The following is a 15,554-nucleotide window of genomic DNA, read 5'->3' as shown; positions in this document are numbered from 1 at the left end:
AGATAATTTTGGTATCACAGTAAAAATTATAAACTTGGCCAGGTATGGTGACAAGCCTGTAATCCCAGCACTTGTGATGCTGAGGCAAGAGGATTGTTGTGAGTTCAAGACCAGCCTGGGCTACAAAGTGAGCTCAAGCCTAGCCTGAACTGCACAGAATGACCAAAACAAAACAGGATTGGTGTAGTGGTTGATACATTGTATCAATTTGAGTCTATTCTTTTTTTTTTAATGCATTTATTACAGGGTCCAGGGTCTCACTACACAGATCAGACTATTGATCCTCCTGTTTTCAGCCTCCCAAGCACTGGGATTACAGGCCCGTGACACCACACCCCAGTCTCAGTTTTGTCTTAGTGCATCCCAGGGGCCTGGGCCAGCGCTCAACTTGAGAAATTAAAAGTTCAGCTAAATGCTGTTCCACAATGGAGCTGGCAGAGGGCCTACCCTAAAGTGACTCAGCATTTAAAGGATATAAAAGGGAACTGAGGAAAGAGGCAGAGTGCTGCTTCCTTGGAGGAGCTCCAGTCTTTGCAGTCAGCCTTGAAGGAAGAGCGAGAGGCTTGCTTGAAGCTGTAGCCACAGCTCCTTCCTTTGCTCTTGGCTGTTTTCTGTGCCAGGAACTGCTGCCCTCTGCCATGTACCAATCTGCCTTGGAGCCATCGGAGTATGGATTGAAACTTCCTTGGGGCCAGGGAGATTGGCTCAGTAGAATAAGCACTTCCCTGGCGAGTGCAAGGGCCTGAGTTCAATCCCCAGTTCTGGAAAGAAAAAAAAAAAAAGGAAACTTCCCTAAATAAATCTTCACTTTCTTAATTTTGGGTGTTGGGTATTTTGTCCCAGAGTTGAGAGAAAGGTACCCAAGACACTTCGACTCATTAATCTTTTTGTTCCTTTAAACTTTGACTATTTTATTATGATGTTGATTCTTCTCAGTTTGGTTCATCTTTTCCATTTACTTCTCCATTTTTCTCCTTTCTACTTATTTTCCATCACAAGCCAAGGATCTTGGACTATAAACTCTCCTATAAAGCCCTTCAGCCCTGTTTTACTCTTCATCTTTCCTTTTTTTCCACTTCTTCCACATCACATTGGTAGCAAGTTACTTAACCTGCCTGGGGTTTGATTTGTTCTAGAAAATGGTGGTATCTTGAAAGCAAGCACTAGTATGCAGCCATATGCCCAATGTTACATATCTATATCTATTAATCTGACCAACAGATTTGATGACAAAAACAGATAATATATCAACCATTGTTAATAAAAGATGAAAATGGAGATAATAACTAGATTGTTTGGAGCATCAAATAAATTAAGGAACTCTGTTAGTTTAGTGCTTACTAGAGGCTTCCAAAATTTGACCTGCAAATGAAGCCTGACAGGAAATGTATTAGTTTTGTTTTATGGTGCTGTGGATGGTACCCAGGCCAGCACTGTCACTGAGATGGACTCCCCATCTGTTTTAAGAATTACTGGACTGCGGGGCATGGTGACATATGCTTATAATCCTAGCACTTAGGAGGTTGATATAGGGTCACTTCAAGTTCAAAGCCAACTTGAATTACAGAGTGAAACCCTATCTCAAAAAAAAAAAAATTGATTGGACTGTAGCTTAATGGGATGTAACAGGTCACAATACACAAAATAATAATACAAGGGCTGGCCAAATAGCTTAGCGGATTAAAGCGCGTGCAAGCAGGCACAAGGGCTGGGGGTTCATCCCCAGTCTGCTGTGCCGGCCCTGCCCCCCCCCCCCCAGGGGAGCGCACTGAGAAGATGGCAATTGAGACTGGGCATGGTGGTGCACGCCTGTAATCCCAGCTCTTGGAAGGCTGTAAACAGGCGGATCACTATGAGTCTGATCTAGTAGTGAGACCCTGAACACCCTGTAGACTTTTCCCTGAAATACAAAAAACCCAAACCAAAACAAAACAAAAAACCAGTATTATGGTGAAATGGAAAGATGATTTTGACTTTTAAAACACCTAGGTTCCAAGGGCCAGCCAGATAGCTCAGTGGATTAAAGCACCTCCTTAGCCAGATGAAGGGGTCAAAGGTTCAATCCCCATTGTGCTGTGCTGGCCATGCCTATGGGGCGTGCTCAGACAGGGATTGAGACTGGGCATGGTGGCGCACTTCTGTAATTCCAGTGCTTGGGAAGCTGAAAACAGAATCACTACAAATCTGATCTGTGTAGTGAGACCTGTTGTTTGTTGAGTTGGTGCTGAAAGAGATGACGAGAAGACCTGATGAATATAACTTCAGAGGTCTCACTGAGATTAGTCTCTCTCCAAGTGAGCCCAGAGCCACAGAAGCATCTCACATTTATTGAGGGCTAAAGGCAGGCTAAGGTATATGTATAATTGCTTTTTCTTTTATTTACAAATACTTTTATTTTTGTCTTTAAATGTAATACAGATACACATGTAAGTAAGCTTCTCAAATCCAATAGAGGAAACATTACAAAAGAAACATAAGAAATATTCACACAGCATGATGGAAACAACCTTAAAGAATAACCACATTCCATACAAATAAGAGGGTTATGAAAAAGGGCTTTAGGGCTGGTGAGATGGCTCAGTGGTCTAAAGCACCTACTTAAAACAAGCTAAGCTAAGCAAAGCACAAGGACCACGGTTCAATCCCCCAGCACCACATGCCAGCCTGCCCCGCCCCCTGGTGGGCTGAGCTGACCACACACACACAATAAATAAATACATTAATTAAAAAAAAAAAGAAAAAGGGCTTTAAATCTGAAAAATTCCACAACAATACTGAGGTATAATAATTGAAAATAGAGTCTTGCAAGTTTTTCTTTTGAAGCCTTATCCTTTTCTCAGGTGGGCGTTTAGTGTTCAATGTCTGTTGGACATTCTTTGTGGTCTCTTTCTCTTCAGATTTTACAGTTTCTGGTATAGGTTCTGCCTCTTTCTTTGTCTGATCCACAGGGACAGGCTTTTCCCCAGATTTTTGCTGAACAAATTTAGGTAGAAATTTTTGTCTAAGTTCTACAAGTAAAGCATCCATATGCTGTCTCTGAAAAATAGAGCTTGGTTCTTCTTTTCTTTTAGCTTTCAGTTTGACTTTATCTGGTTCTTCGTGATCTTTGAAATGCCACCAATATCCTTTGGAGGGATGATTATCGACAATAAGACATAGCTTCATCAAAAGCTGACTGAATGCCATACATTGCAGTAAGCACTCTGGAGTTTATAACTGATCCCAAGTCTGGTGCCTGGTAAATCACCCCAGCAATGATATAGTAATCAACAAGAGGGATAACTTGGGGACCTGCCCAGTAGCTCAGTTGTTTAAGTGCCTGCTTAAACAAAGCCCTCAAGCTCAAGCTTCTGGGGTTCCAACCCAGGCAGTCACTGCAAACCAGAAATGCCCTAAAGGCATTTCGAGCCTCCAAAAAAAAAAAAAAAGAGGGATAACTTGAGCAGGGGATTGCTGCTGCTGCTTTCCAATGATGAAAAGAATTGGTTCTTGAGCATGTAAAAGGATGTACTCAATTCCAACCATCTGATTCAAATGTTCTAATGTTAGCCTCTGCTTTTTGACCACTTTGTTATTACATGTTCTGTCATAGAAAGGATTACTTCTTTCAGAAAAGTAATCCAAGACACTACCACTGTTCAAAATGGGGATCCAAGAGCTGTCGACCCAAGAGATTTCCAGTAGATTATCTCAGATATCCACCATCGCCATAATTCCCAAAGCGCTTGCCAACTCTCACGTATAATTACTTAAGTGAATATAAACTACTGTCTCTATTGACTTCCACCATTTGCCTAACACTAGGTCCACACAAATGCTAGCTGATAACATCTCAAAGAAGGGATCAAAGAACAGGGCACCAGAAGGAGAAGCTGTTATCTGCAGCATTGAATCCCAGCTTTCTGGGATTTACAAGTGAGAGACAGCAGCTCTTCTTGGGCTCTGTCTATTGCTCCCTGCTCCCTTGGGACATTAGGCTTTTGTTTTATATCTATATTTCCTTAGACCACCCCCTTGCACTAAATAAAACACCTAGGTTCCAGGTAAATATCAGGACTTTCATAAACCTCCATTTCTATTTAGGGTCTTTTCTTCCCCAAGAGCAGAGATTACAGGAAGTTTGAATTCAGCACAAGTGGTTACTGTGGTGGCCAAAGGAGTTACACTGGGGATGTAGGACAATTTTGAGGATTCAACGGGATAAAATCGTGTCCTATTAAACATTCAATACCCACTAAATATTACATCTTTTACTCTTCAAACGTTTCTCCTCCTCCTCAAAAAGGTCAGGGCTGAACTCTCCCGTCTAAACCTCTATTATTGATCATTGTTTCTTTCCTCTCTCATTCATCGTTTCATTTTTTCCCTCTATCTCTCCTTCCACTATGGCTTTCCTCCCAGGGAGCTCGCGCCACCCTAATCTGCAGTCTCGCCTACGACCCCAAGATCTGGGAAGCCACTGTGGGTAGTTGCTGGCACTCTACCACTAAAGTTTTATTGTAACAAAGCAGAGGAAAATAAAATCCTCCCCCCCCACCGCCTTTCCTTCCCAAGAACCAATCCATAAAGCAGAAAGCCTATGCCCTCCCCCGAGGCTCAGAGGTCGGAGGAGGAAGTGGTGTACGTCCCGCCCGGAAGTGCTTCGTAAGAGCGGAAGTGCATCCGGAAGCTGGCCATCGAGACTAGTGCCTAGAGCGGCCCGGCAGGGAGGTGGCAGGAAAGGCTCGGAACAGCTGCCGGAGGTGACGGAGCGGCCGCCTCTCCTGGTACCCTGGAAGACGAAGCTTCCAGGTAGCGGCCCGCAGAGTGTGGCTCAGGGTACTGCGGGGCAATCGGCGGGAGCGGACGATCTCTGGACGGCCTCTTTAAGGGAGGGGGCGGAGCCGCGTGCGCAGATCCTGGGGGCGAGGTCACGTGGTTGGGGGCACGTGCGGGGGACGGGTGGCAGCTGAGGGTGCGTCGTGGTTGGGGTGGGCACGTTATTGGGCACGTTATGACATCCCTTCCCTCGCTGCATCCCGCGCCTTGGAGTTCAGAGGGGTGCAGGTGGTGGGGTTGGGATTAGGCCCAAGGGTGAGGGCCCGGGTGGGGGGGTGGGCGTGGCAGCCATGAAGTGGCTGACTTTCGGATTTGTAGATCCACGTTGTAGACCGCTCGTCTCTGACCTCACTGCACACGCGCCGCCATGGCCCAGCCCCACGCCCTTGCCTTCCCTGCCTGCCAGTGTTGAGGGGCTCCTAGCTTCACGTCCTCTTTCTTGCAGCTCCAGTCAACCTGAGCCCAGGTCCCCCTGGCTCAGTACAGCCATGAGTGCGGAGGTGAAGGTGACAGGGCAGAATCAGGAGCAGTTTCTGCTCCTGGCCAAGTCGGCCAAGGGGGCGGCGCTGGCCACACTCATTCACCAGGTGCTGGAGGCCCCTGGTGTCTACGTGTTTGGGGAACTGCTGGATATGCCCAATGTTAGAGAGGTGGGTTGCTGGCCCTGGGAGCCCACAGGGAAGTGCAGGGCAAAAGTTTTGTTTGGGGGTGGGGGCTCATTTTGCAAGGAGGTAGCTCTTCAGTTGAACAAAGGCTGTTGTAATGATTAACTGATAAATTGCAATATAAACAAGCAGGTGAAACTTAATACTTTTCATTAAGTAAAACTCATGTCATTCAGAAAAGCTGACCAGAGTTCTAGTGTGAGACCTAATCATGTCACTTTAATCAGGACACATTTATTTTAGGGTTTTAGTTTTCTCTTGAAAATGGAGGTGAAAAGATGAGTGCTGGGTGTGTAACTCAGCAATAGTGCTTATTTACCATGTGTAAGGTATTGGGTTTAAACCACAGCACCACAAAAAGAAAAAGTTACTGCCCCTCTTACTGTAGGAATCAGGTAAGAGTATGGGCAAGTGTAAAGTTTGGTACAAATGGAAGGAGTGAACATGTTAAATTAGCATCGCTGTTCTTTTCTCTTGGGCAGCATATAACCATTAAGATAAGGTAGGGAAAAGTTACATTTTTCCCAAAGACATATAGCAAGCTGCTAGAAACACAGCAGAAAGTTCACACAGACGTGACAATGGAAAGTATAAAGCAGGTGGGACGTTAAGACTTGTGGCATCAGCCCCTGTCCTTAAATACTGTGGCAATGGTATATGGTTAAACTGAGCAAAGGTTTGAGAGCTTGTGATTGAATTGATAGATTTAGCCTTTTGTATCACTCTGGTGTGGTCAGGACTCTGGCCATCTGATCCCTGCTTTCATCTGTAGTAGAGCTAAGGAAATGTCAAGGTGAAAAAAAAGAAGCACTTCCCCTAGCTTAAACGTTTGATCTGCCTCCACCTTCCAAGTAGCCAGAACTACAGCTATGTGCCACTACATGTGGTCAAAGAAGCACTTCTCAATGGTGCTTGTTTAGTACTCTGCCAGTAGTCTGGGCATAACAGTAAAGTGCAAGACATGAGACACAGTCTTCAGTAGCTTACATTCCAGTCAGAGGTAATAGGAATGGTTATAGATCTGTAAGTTATTTATTTAAAAAGTTTCTACTGAGAGCACCAACAATGTGTAGCTCTGCTAAGTCCTAGTGGGATACCAGAGATCGTGTCTATAATCTTGTTGAAGGTAAAGACATTCTTAGGTAAGAACTTTCTGTGAAGAAGATAACAATGTACAGTGTAGTAATTATTGAAAATGTCCTATTAATCAGCTTTGAAGCTATCTCATTGACATTTGTTTCTCAAAAAAAAACAAACCCTGTGGAAATTAAGTGCCATAATGAATGACACATAGCAGGAGGAGAGGAGACACTGGTGGGCTGTCCTAGGTGTATCAGACCACCCCTTCCTGAGGTGGGCCAGCAGAAGAGGCCATCAACCCAGTTGTGTCGAGGGAGAGGCTGAGGCGGTAGTCTGGTGAAATGGGAAATACTACAGTTCAGACTGAGAAGTAGTGCACTGAGAGCCACCAGTGTGCAAGTCTGGCAGGTTCTGAGCACTGAGTGCTCTCAACCCTGAGATGGATTGGTAGGGATTGGAAGGTGAATGGAGGGAGAGGAGTCTGTGGATTGGGAGACTGTAGTGAAGGTTTGGGGGTGAAAACGAGCCCTTCCCACAGGGAGAGTAAGGGGCAGAGCATGTGTCTTGACCAGCCAGGAGAGGTGACATGGCTGGGAAGGATGAGGAGCTGGCAGGGTGGGCTGGGAGGGTGGTGAGGGCATCCCTTCCTGTCAATTCTCTTCCCTCATACGTTGCAGCTGGCTGAGAGTGATTTTGCTTCTACGTTCCGGCTGCTCACTGTCTTCGCTTATGGAACCTATGCTGACTACTTAGGTAACTAGAAGGGCTTGAGCTTTGGAGCAATGGAGATGAGAGAAAGGCAATTTCTGGAGGGATTTGGCATTCCTGGGAGCCCTGGCTTGTGGTGCACATGTGTGGATCCCAGCACTGTGAGAAGCTGAGACAGAAAGATCCCAAGCTAGAGCCCAGCCTGGCAGACTTAATGAGCCCCTGTCTCAAAATTTAAAACGAGGCCTAAGGATGTAGCCCAGTGTGAAGGCCCTTGGTTCAATTCCCAGTACCACACAAAAAAAGTTACTTTAATGCCCCAGATATCCTGGATGTATAGATTCACAACCTGCCATGACATGGAAAAGACAATGCAGCCCACAGAATCTAAGGCTTCCTCCAAAACTGAATGTTGATTCCCTACACTTCGTCTTTTCTCCTTAGCTGAAGCCAGGAATCTTCCCCCACTCACAGAGGCTCAGAAGAACAAGTTGCGACACCTCTCGGTTGTCACCCTTGCCGCCAAAGTCAAGGTGAGTGACAGTCGGCCCCGTCCAAAGCCCAAGAGGTTTAGCACATCTTTTAGCATGTCCTGCTGCTTCTCTAGTCTCCCCTCCAAGGTCTTAGCTCAGCTCCATTACTGAAGCTATTGAGGGCAAATACTCTTAGTTTCCTGTTTTATGTTTCAGCTTAAGATCTAAGTAACCACCTTTTTCATTAAAAAAAAAAATTTATTTATTTATTTATTTATTTAGTGTGTGTGTGTGTGTGTGTGTGTGGCCAGCTCAGCCCACCAGAGGGCGGGGCTGGCTGGCATGTGGTGCTGGGGATTGAACCGTGGTCCCTGTGCTTTGCTTAGCTTGTTCTAAGTAGGTGCTTTAGAGCACTGAGCCATCTCACCAGCCCACCTTTTGCATTTTTGATCAAAATAGCAACTAGTATGTTGATCATGTGCTGTTGAACAACAGCCTGCCTCTGCCAGATAGCTAGTTCCAAGCCAGCAGAGCCTTGGGCTGGGAGCAGGGCTCTCTCCTGATGGAGTGCAGGCTTCTCTCTGTTTGAATTAGAGCTATAGAAGACAGAGGCACCTCTGTATTACTGTGTTTTGTCAACTGTCGTCTGGGCTGTTGAGTCATTTTTGTGATTTTATGGAAATCATGCCATTGTCTGTGGGGGCTGCATCAACAGAAGTGCCACAGGTAAACATGATGGCGCATGCCTATAATCCCTGCACTCAGGAGGCTGAAGCAGGAGGATCGTTGTGAGTTGTTTTTTTTGTTGTTGTTGTTGTTGTTGTTGTTTTTAAATTTTATTTATTTGTGTGTGGGGGGCAGCTCAGCCCACCAGGGGGCGGTGCTGGCTGGCATGTGGGGCTGGGGAATTGAACCGCCGTCCCTGTGCTTTTAGTTTGTTCTAAGTAGGTGCTTTAGACCACTGAGCCATCTCACCAGCCCGTGAGTTGTTTTTTGTTTCCCTGTATTTTAGGAAAGGATCTACATGGTCTTCAGGGTCTCACTACTAGATTGGACTTGTAGTGATTCTCCTGTTTACAGCCTCCCAAGTGCTAGGATTATAGGTGACACTACTACACCCAGTCTCAACTGCCATCTCAGTGTACCCTGCGGGCGGGGCAGGCGTGGCAGGCCCTTGTGCCTGCTTGTAGGCTCTTTAATCTGCTAAGCTATTTGGCCAGCCCAGATGGTTGTGAGTTTGAGACTACATTGGGCTACAGAGTGAGCTCAAGGCTAGCCTGAGCTGCTAGCTCTGTCTCAAAAAGAAAAAAAAACAACAAAAAAAAAAAATAAAACACATACAAAAAAACAACCAGGAGTGTAGATGGCACACCAAATGTGGCACCTCCAGACTTTTCTGTCCATGTTGGGCTGATCTTGGCCAAGAGATATATGTTAATGGAGTATATGGGTGTGTGTAGGGGTCAGCCTTGTATTTTTTAGGACCATTCTTATGGTGCTATTTCTGAGAAGGGGTACTTTTATTTATTGTGACTTAAACTAGCCTCATAGAAGAAAGGGTTCTAGACCAAGAGAGGCAGCCTATGGGCCTGGGGGCAGGAGGGGAGGGCGATTTGGGGAAGCGCTTCCCTGCCTGGAACCCCACAAACCCCAGCCTGACTTCCTGCCCCAGTGCATCCCTTATGCAGTACTGCTGGAAGCCCTGGCCCTGCACAACGTGCGGCAGCTGGAAGATCTTGTCATTGAGGCTGTGTACGCCGATGTGCTCCGTGGCTCACTGGACCAGCGCAATCAGCGACTGGAGGTTGACTACAGCATCGGCCGAGACATCCAGCGCCAGGACCTCAGTGCCATTGCTCGCACCCTGCAGGAGTGGTGAGGCCTGGGTCCTGGGCCTGTTCCCCCCAAAGGGCATGGTGCTTCTAGGTGCAAGAATACGAGGCCCAGAGATGGAGCCCAGGGGAAGGTGGGAGTAAGCTCTTTCCAAGGGAGGCCCTGAGTGGGGAGCAGTTCCCAGCAACAGTAACTGGGGAAGCAAGGAGGGGGTGCTTGAGGAGTTTGGTGTGTGTGTGTGTGTGTGTGTGTGTGTTTTGAGACAGTATCACATGTAGTTCAGGCTGGCCTTTAAACTCATTATCCCATGCTGGCCTGTAACTCGTGGCAGTCCTGCCTCAGCCTGGTGTGTGCTGGGATTTTAGACATGAAACACCACGCACAGCTTTCTTTAGATGATCTTAACTTGGAGGTTGGTCATCTGCCATAGGCCAGACTCAGTCTCTTGGCTTGTAGCACCATTGTCCATAAACTTCACAGCTCTTCCTGGTTCTTTTTCACTTTGTGTCCCTCTCTGACTTCATTATGTCCTTTTTTCCTCTGCACGGGGGCTTGTGCCACATCCACAGCCCTCACTGTCTTTAATCATAATTCACCACTTGTCTTCTTCAGTGTCTCCTACTGTTTTGTTTCCACTTCCTTTTCCCCCTTGGACTGTCACCTCAGAAACTTCTCCCCGTCTTCCCCTTTGGGTCCACCTCACAGCTGGGAGATGGTTGTGTCTGGTACTCAGGCACACTCTCGTGAGGTTCTGTCTTGGACAAGGGCTCTCTTCAGGTCTGGTATTTTAGGGTCTGACCCTAGCCTCCTGCACTGGTCCCACAGGTGTGTGGGCTGTGAAGTTGTGCTAGCAGGCATCGAGGAGCAGGTGAGCCGTGCCAACCAGCACAAGGAGCAGCAGCTGGGCCTGAAGCAGCAGATCGAGAGCGAGGTAAGCCGCATCCCACATATGTCCTGTGCAGAGGATTTTGGACGTGGCTGTAGCAGGCAGACAGGAGGGACAGGGGCTGCTGAGCCTCCCAGCATCCCCTGGTCCCTTCCTCCTGGCAGGTTGCCAACCTTAAGAAAACCATTAAAGTGACGACAGCAGCAGCTGCTGCGGCCACATCTCAGGACCCTGAGCAACACCTGACCGAGCTGAGGGAACCTGCTCCTGGCACCAACCAGCGCCAGCCCAGCAAGAAAGCCTCGAAGGGCAAAGGGTGAGCTTTGGGGTACCCTGCTTTTACTGTAACGACCTGGTTACTCCACTCGTTTTAGTCCTTTGATGGTGTAACAAGTTGGGGAGGCTCCAGGGACCAGGGGATCCCCTGCATCTTCTCTTTCTCCCCTCTTTCCCCCTTGCCAGGCTCCGAGGGAGTGCCAAGATTTGGTCCAAGTCGAACTGAAGGGACTGTTGTTTCTCCCCTGGAAAAATGGAGTCCCAACCGCCTGCCTCATTAGGAGTCCTCAGAGCCTTCCTGTGCCCCTGGCCAGCTGATACTAGTTCTTGATATTCCTCCTCCTCCACCCGCAAGCATAGGTCATAGCCTCATGAGGGAGCCACCCAGTACAGGGCATTTTTGTGGTACTTTGTGTTTTATGTTACTTTCTTCTGTGTCCTGTGGCCCCATCTCCCTGCCATGCTCTCGTCTGTTTCTTTAAGAGCTCAGCCTGTGTCCCACCCCATGACTTCTGTCACTTGGTAGGTATGCAGTCCAGATGGGTTTCCTGTGTCTTTAGCATAAGCCACAGGTGTCCTGCCCCCATCCCTGCATGCCTGCTCCCTACCCATGCCTCTTGGGCAGCACCTTTTAGCCTCACCCTGAGGATCCTGGGAGCTAGTCTGCCTTTGTGGGAGGTCACTGGGCACTTTGACCCCAGAATCCCATCACACTACAGTTGTTTCTTGTTTCTGCCCCATGAGTCCTGGGAACACTGCTGCCTCAGGACCCCAGAGTCTTAAGAACGATAGCTAATTTTTAGGGTGACAGATGGTTCTTGGTTCTGACCACCTTGGGGAGCTTGTTGTCGACCCTGGAAGGGTTTATACCCTTTTGTGCATTTGGTGGAAAGGGGAGGGGAATATAGATTGTATTTAAAAAAAAAAAAAGGTATATACATATATCTATATATAACATGACACAAATAAATCTAGAGAAATCTATCTACAAGCATACCTGCACTGAGTATTTCTTCTATATGTGGATGGAAAGATGACTCATCCTAGACTACTCTTAAGCAGAGTGCTACCAGGTGAAGAGAAGCAGATGATGATGGCAGAGTCTGAGGCCTAGATCCTGGCTGTAGCTGTGGACAGCTCACTCCCTGTCTCCTCATGTGGTTGGAAGGAAAGCACTTATCCAGCACTGATGTGTGATTGGTGCTGGGTGTGCTGACAGCTTGCACTGTGCCTGCTCCTTTCAGTTCTTCTTGGAGGCAGAAGTGGGGGAGTGGGTAATGAATCTGAGTTTTCACATTACATCCACACAGAGGGCTAGGGCTGTAGCTCAGTGGTAAGCGCTTACCTGGTGTGTCCAAGGCCCTGGGTTCATCCTAGCACCACAGGTACACAGAATTGTTGGACTCTGTCCTCAGCCCCAGTGAGAGCTCCCAGAGGTGTGCAGGAGGGTTGGTTTGCTGGCCAGGACTGCTGGGTGGTGCAAGCCCTGGGAGTCCAGAGCTGGGTGTGAGGGGCTGTTAAAAGGGGCGGGGCTAGCATACTGTTTGTAGGGCCAGAGAAGACTTAATGGTCGTAATGAGCCCCACTGCAGCAGTTGACGCCCTTGGCATCTCAGCTTTGGCCTAGACAAGCTGGTTGAGCTTGTTGCCTCTGATAAGCTCCTTCCCTGCCATTCCCAAATGTGAAAGGGGGTCGCCCCTGTGTTCTGGGCCTGTCCCTACCCTGTCTATGCCCCAGTTTTTCCTTTGGAGCTTAGAATCTTTTCCAGAAGCTGCTCCCAGCTAATGGCCCCAAGCTAGGCAGGGTGGTATGTAATGGTTGTAACCTCAGCACCAGGGAGGCTGAGGCAAAAGGATCACCCCAAATCAGGAGCAGCCAGGGCTGGGGAGATAGCTCAGTGGACTAAGTGCCTGCTTAGGCAAGCACAGGGACTACTGTCCAGCACCAAATGCCACACCAGCCCTGCCCTCGGGTATGATGAGCTGGCTACTCAGACCAGGTGTGGTGGCGCATGCTGTGATCTCAGCACTGGGGAGGCTGAAAATAGGATCACTACAAGTTGAAGCTGTGCTGTGTAGTGAAACCCTGTATCAAATCATTAAAAAAAAAAAAAAGGGCCGGAGAGATGGCTCAGTAGAATAAGCGCTTGCCTGGCAAGTACGAGGGCCTGAGTTCAATCCCCGGTTCCACACACACACAAAAAAAAAACCTATCAAATGTTGGGCTGGTGAGATGGCTCAGTGGTCTAAAGCACCTACTTAAAACAAGGTAAGCTAAGGAAAAGCACAGGGACTGCAGTTCAATCCCCAGCGCCACATGCCAGCCAGCCCCGCCCCCTGGTGGGCTGAACTGGCCACACACACTAAATCACTAAATAAATTAATTTTTTTAAAAAATCATTAAAAAAAATTTCAAGGGCAGCCTTCACTATATAGTGAGTTCAAGGCCAGCCTTAACTACATAGTAAGACCCTGTCTTTAAAAAAAAAAAAAAAAAAAGGCTCCACAGTGAGGCTGGGAGTGAAGAGGACCCATGCACATCACTAGACTCATGCAAATGTAGCTGGTTTCTGATTGCATCAAGCAAGAGCTCCAGACATGAGGAAAGGATAGTAAACTATGGAAAGTAGTTAGGGGTCAGCTGTTTTTGTTTTAGAGACAAGCGCAAGGGCCTGAGTTCAATCCCTGGTTCCGCAAAAAAAAAAGAAGCTGCCTTCATGGGAGCTCAGAGTTCATGCACCAAAATTAATTCAGTCAAAATGGGTCACCACGCCCTGGCTAGCACTGGGGACACATAGCTGGAGGTGAGCTTGGGGCTGCCCCAGCCTGCTTCCGGCTGTATTCACAGCTGACCACATCTCCATGCTACCACTTCAGCTGCTCACTGCCAACTGCACATGCGCAGGATCTAGGGGCTGCTCCTTGGGAGAATCTAATCCTGAAACCAGAAAAATTCTCTTCTTAAAACTGGCCCAGGGCTGGCCAAATAGCTCGACAGATTAAAGCGCCTGCAAGCTGGCACAGGGGCCAGGTGGTTCGATCCCCAGGCCTGCCGTGCCAGCCCTGCCCCCGGGGTGCACTGAGACTGCAATTGAGACTGGGCATGGTGGCGCATGCCTGTAATCCCAGCTCTTGGGAGGCTATAAACAGGCGGATCACTACGAGTCCAATCTAGTAGTGAGACCCTGAACACCCTGTAGACCTTTTCCTAAAATACTAAAAGGCAAAGCAAAGAAAAAAAGAAACTTGTCCCTGGTGCTATAAAGTTTGAGGGCCACTGGATTAAAAGATTAAAATTAAAAATGACTGACAGGTGCACATTTTAGCCTCAAAGGCCAGAATAGTCAGTTTTATGGAATACTGATAAAGAGATTAGAAATTCTGAGCTTCAGTGAGTCTTCCAGAGTGAATGGATAAAGTAGAATTTTGAGAGGCATCTTAAGCAGTTTAGCAGTTATCGGTTGCCATCTTAACAAAAATGTCCCGTAGCTGGATGGGGCAGCACATCTATAGTCACAGCACTCTGGGAGGCTGAGGAAGGAAGATCCCAAGTGCAAGCCAGCCTGGGGAATTTAGCAAGACCTTGTCTCAAAATGATAGGGCTAGGGATTTAGCTTAGGGCAAAGGCCCTGGGTTCAATCCCCAGTACCTCAGTGGTTTTTGTGGTCGTTGTTTTGTTTTTTTTCTGTTTTTTTTGAAACAGAATCTTGATTTTGAGACAGGCTGCACATGAATTCACTTTGCGGCCATCCTGCCTGGGATTATAGGCATGCACCACCATAACCAGCAAGAAAGGGAAATAGCACAAATACTTGACAGCACGGGGACCCTCCCTCCCAGGGCGTGATTGATAAGGCAATGAGTCCTATCAGCTGTTTCTCCCTTGCAGATCCTTTCCCATGATTCACTCTGCTATAATTAGATGTATGAAATGCAGTCCATATGCATGAGAGCCTTCAATGAGCTCTGAGAAAGGAAGGTTACTATAGGCCATGAATGGGGCCAAGGAGATAGCTCAGTAGAGCTATCTCCTTGCACAAGGGCCTGAGTTCAATCCCTGGTTCTGGGGGGGAAAAAAAAAAAAAAAAAAAAAAAATATATATATATATATATATATATATCATAAAGGAACACCTGGCAAACTTGTGTCATCTGTACCTCTGGTATGGGCTTTAAGACAAAGGTTGGAGGTTGGCCCTAGGGCATTACTCAGTCTGGTTAATGGAGCAGAGTGGTCCATCAGCACCAGTTCAGGCTATAATTGGTCTGTGATCCCAGCACTCTGGGAAGCTGAAGCAATGGACCCCAAATAGGAGCACAGTCTAGACAGTTTAATGATCTACTGAGACTCTATTTCAAAATAAAAAATGAAAAGGACTGGGGGGATGTAGCTTATTGTAAAGGCCCTGGGCTGGATCCCCACTGCAGCCAACAACAAAAAGCATTCAGTAGCCAGCCCTGAAGTACTTAACCTATCATGGCAAGGCCCTGGGTTACCTTGCCAATTTTTTCAAAAAGGAAAAGGGCCAGGTGTGAGGTGCATGCCTATAAACCCAGCACTCAGGAGGCTGAGGCAGGAGAATCACGGTGAGTTCAAAGCCAGCCCGGGATACTTAATCAAGTTCAAGGCCAGCCTGCACTACGCTGGGAGACCATGCCTAAAAATAACAGTGAAAACAACTACATCCTAGTCAGTCATGGTGGCCCACACCTGTGATCCCCTCCTCCCAGCCAAGGCTGAGATGAGGACTGGTGGGAATTCAAGGACAACCTAGGCTACATAGCAAGACACTGTCTCAAAAGGGGGGTTGGGGTG

At 47.6% G+C, this 15,554-nt stretch overlaps 1 protein-coding gene and 1 pseudogene across 3 annotated transcripts; one reads left to right on the top strand and one right to left on the bottom strand.

Annotated features, from left to right (window-relative positions):
• Positions 1-2,860: 2,860 nt before the first annotated feature.
• On the bottom strand, positions 2,861-3,711 carry LOC101590028 (annotated as a pseudogene).
• Positions 3,712-4,624: 913 nt separating this feature from the next.
• Positions 4,625-11,735, top strand: Cops7a (COP9 signalosome subunit 7A). Of its 3 annotated transcripts, none has more exons than XM_023703745.1 (8): positions 4,625-4,791; positions 5,264-5,468; positions 7,241-7,316; positions 7,716-7,804; positions 9,417-9,619; positions 10,403-10,508; positions 10,628-10,779; positions 10,926-11,735. In XM_023703745.1, the coding sequence occupies exons 2-8, from the start codon at positions 5,307-5,309 to the stop codon at positions 10,963-10,965; spliced, it is 828 nt and encodes a 275-aa protein (XP_023559513.1). In that variant the 5' UTR covers positions 4,625-4,791; positions 5,264-5,306; the 3' UTR covers positions 10,966-11,735. The 3 variants fall into 3 exon arrangements, with proteins under 3 accessions (XP_023559513.1, XP_004643590.1, XP_023559514.1); XM_004643533.2 differs by having other exon boundaries at positions 4,625-4,818; XM_023703746.1 differs by lacking the exon at positions 4,625-4,791 and adding an exon at positions 4,891-4,954.
• The last annotated feature ends 3,819 nt before the right edge of the window (positions 11,736-15,554 follow it).

This window comes from Octodon degus, unplaced genomic scaffold, assembly GCF_000260255.1.
Source record: "Octodon degus isolate 3935 unplaced genomic scaffold, OctDeg1.0 scaffold00178, whole genome shotgun sequence".
Classification (NCBI taxonomy): domain Eukaryota; kingdom Metazoa; phylum Chordata; class Mammalia; order Rodentia; family Octodontidae; genus Octodon; species Octodon degus.
This window is presented reverse-complemented; position numbering and strand designations above follow the sequence as displayed.

What these genes read in the sequence shown, in the direction of transcription:
- Cops7a (XM_023703745.1), top strand. Translation starts at nt 5,307, where the DNA reads ATGAGTGCGGAGGTGAAGGTGACAGGGCAGAATCAGGAGCAGTTTCTG. An exon ending in ATATGCCCAATGTTAGAGAG is followed by an intron (nt 5,469 to 7,240) that starts GTGGGTTGCTGG and finishes CATACGTTGCAG; the next exon opens with CTGGCTGAGAGTGATTTTGC. An exon ending in AAAGCCTCGAAGGGCAAAGG is followed by an intron (nt 10,780 to 10,925) that starts GTGAGCTTTGGG and finishes CCCCCTTGCCAG; the next exon opens with GCTCCGAGGGAGTGCCAAGA.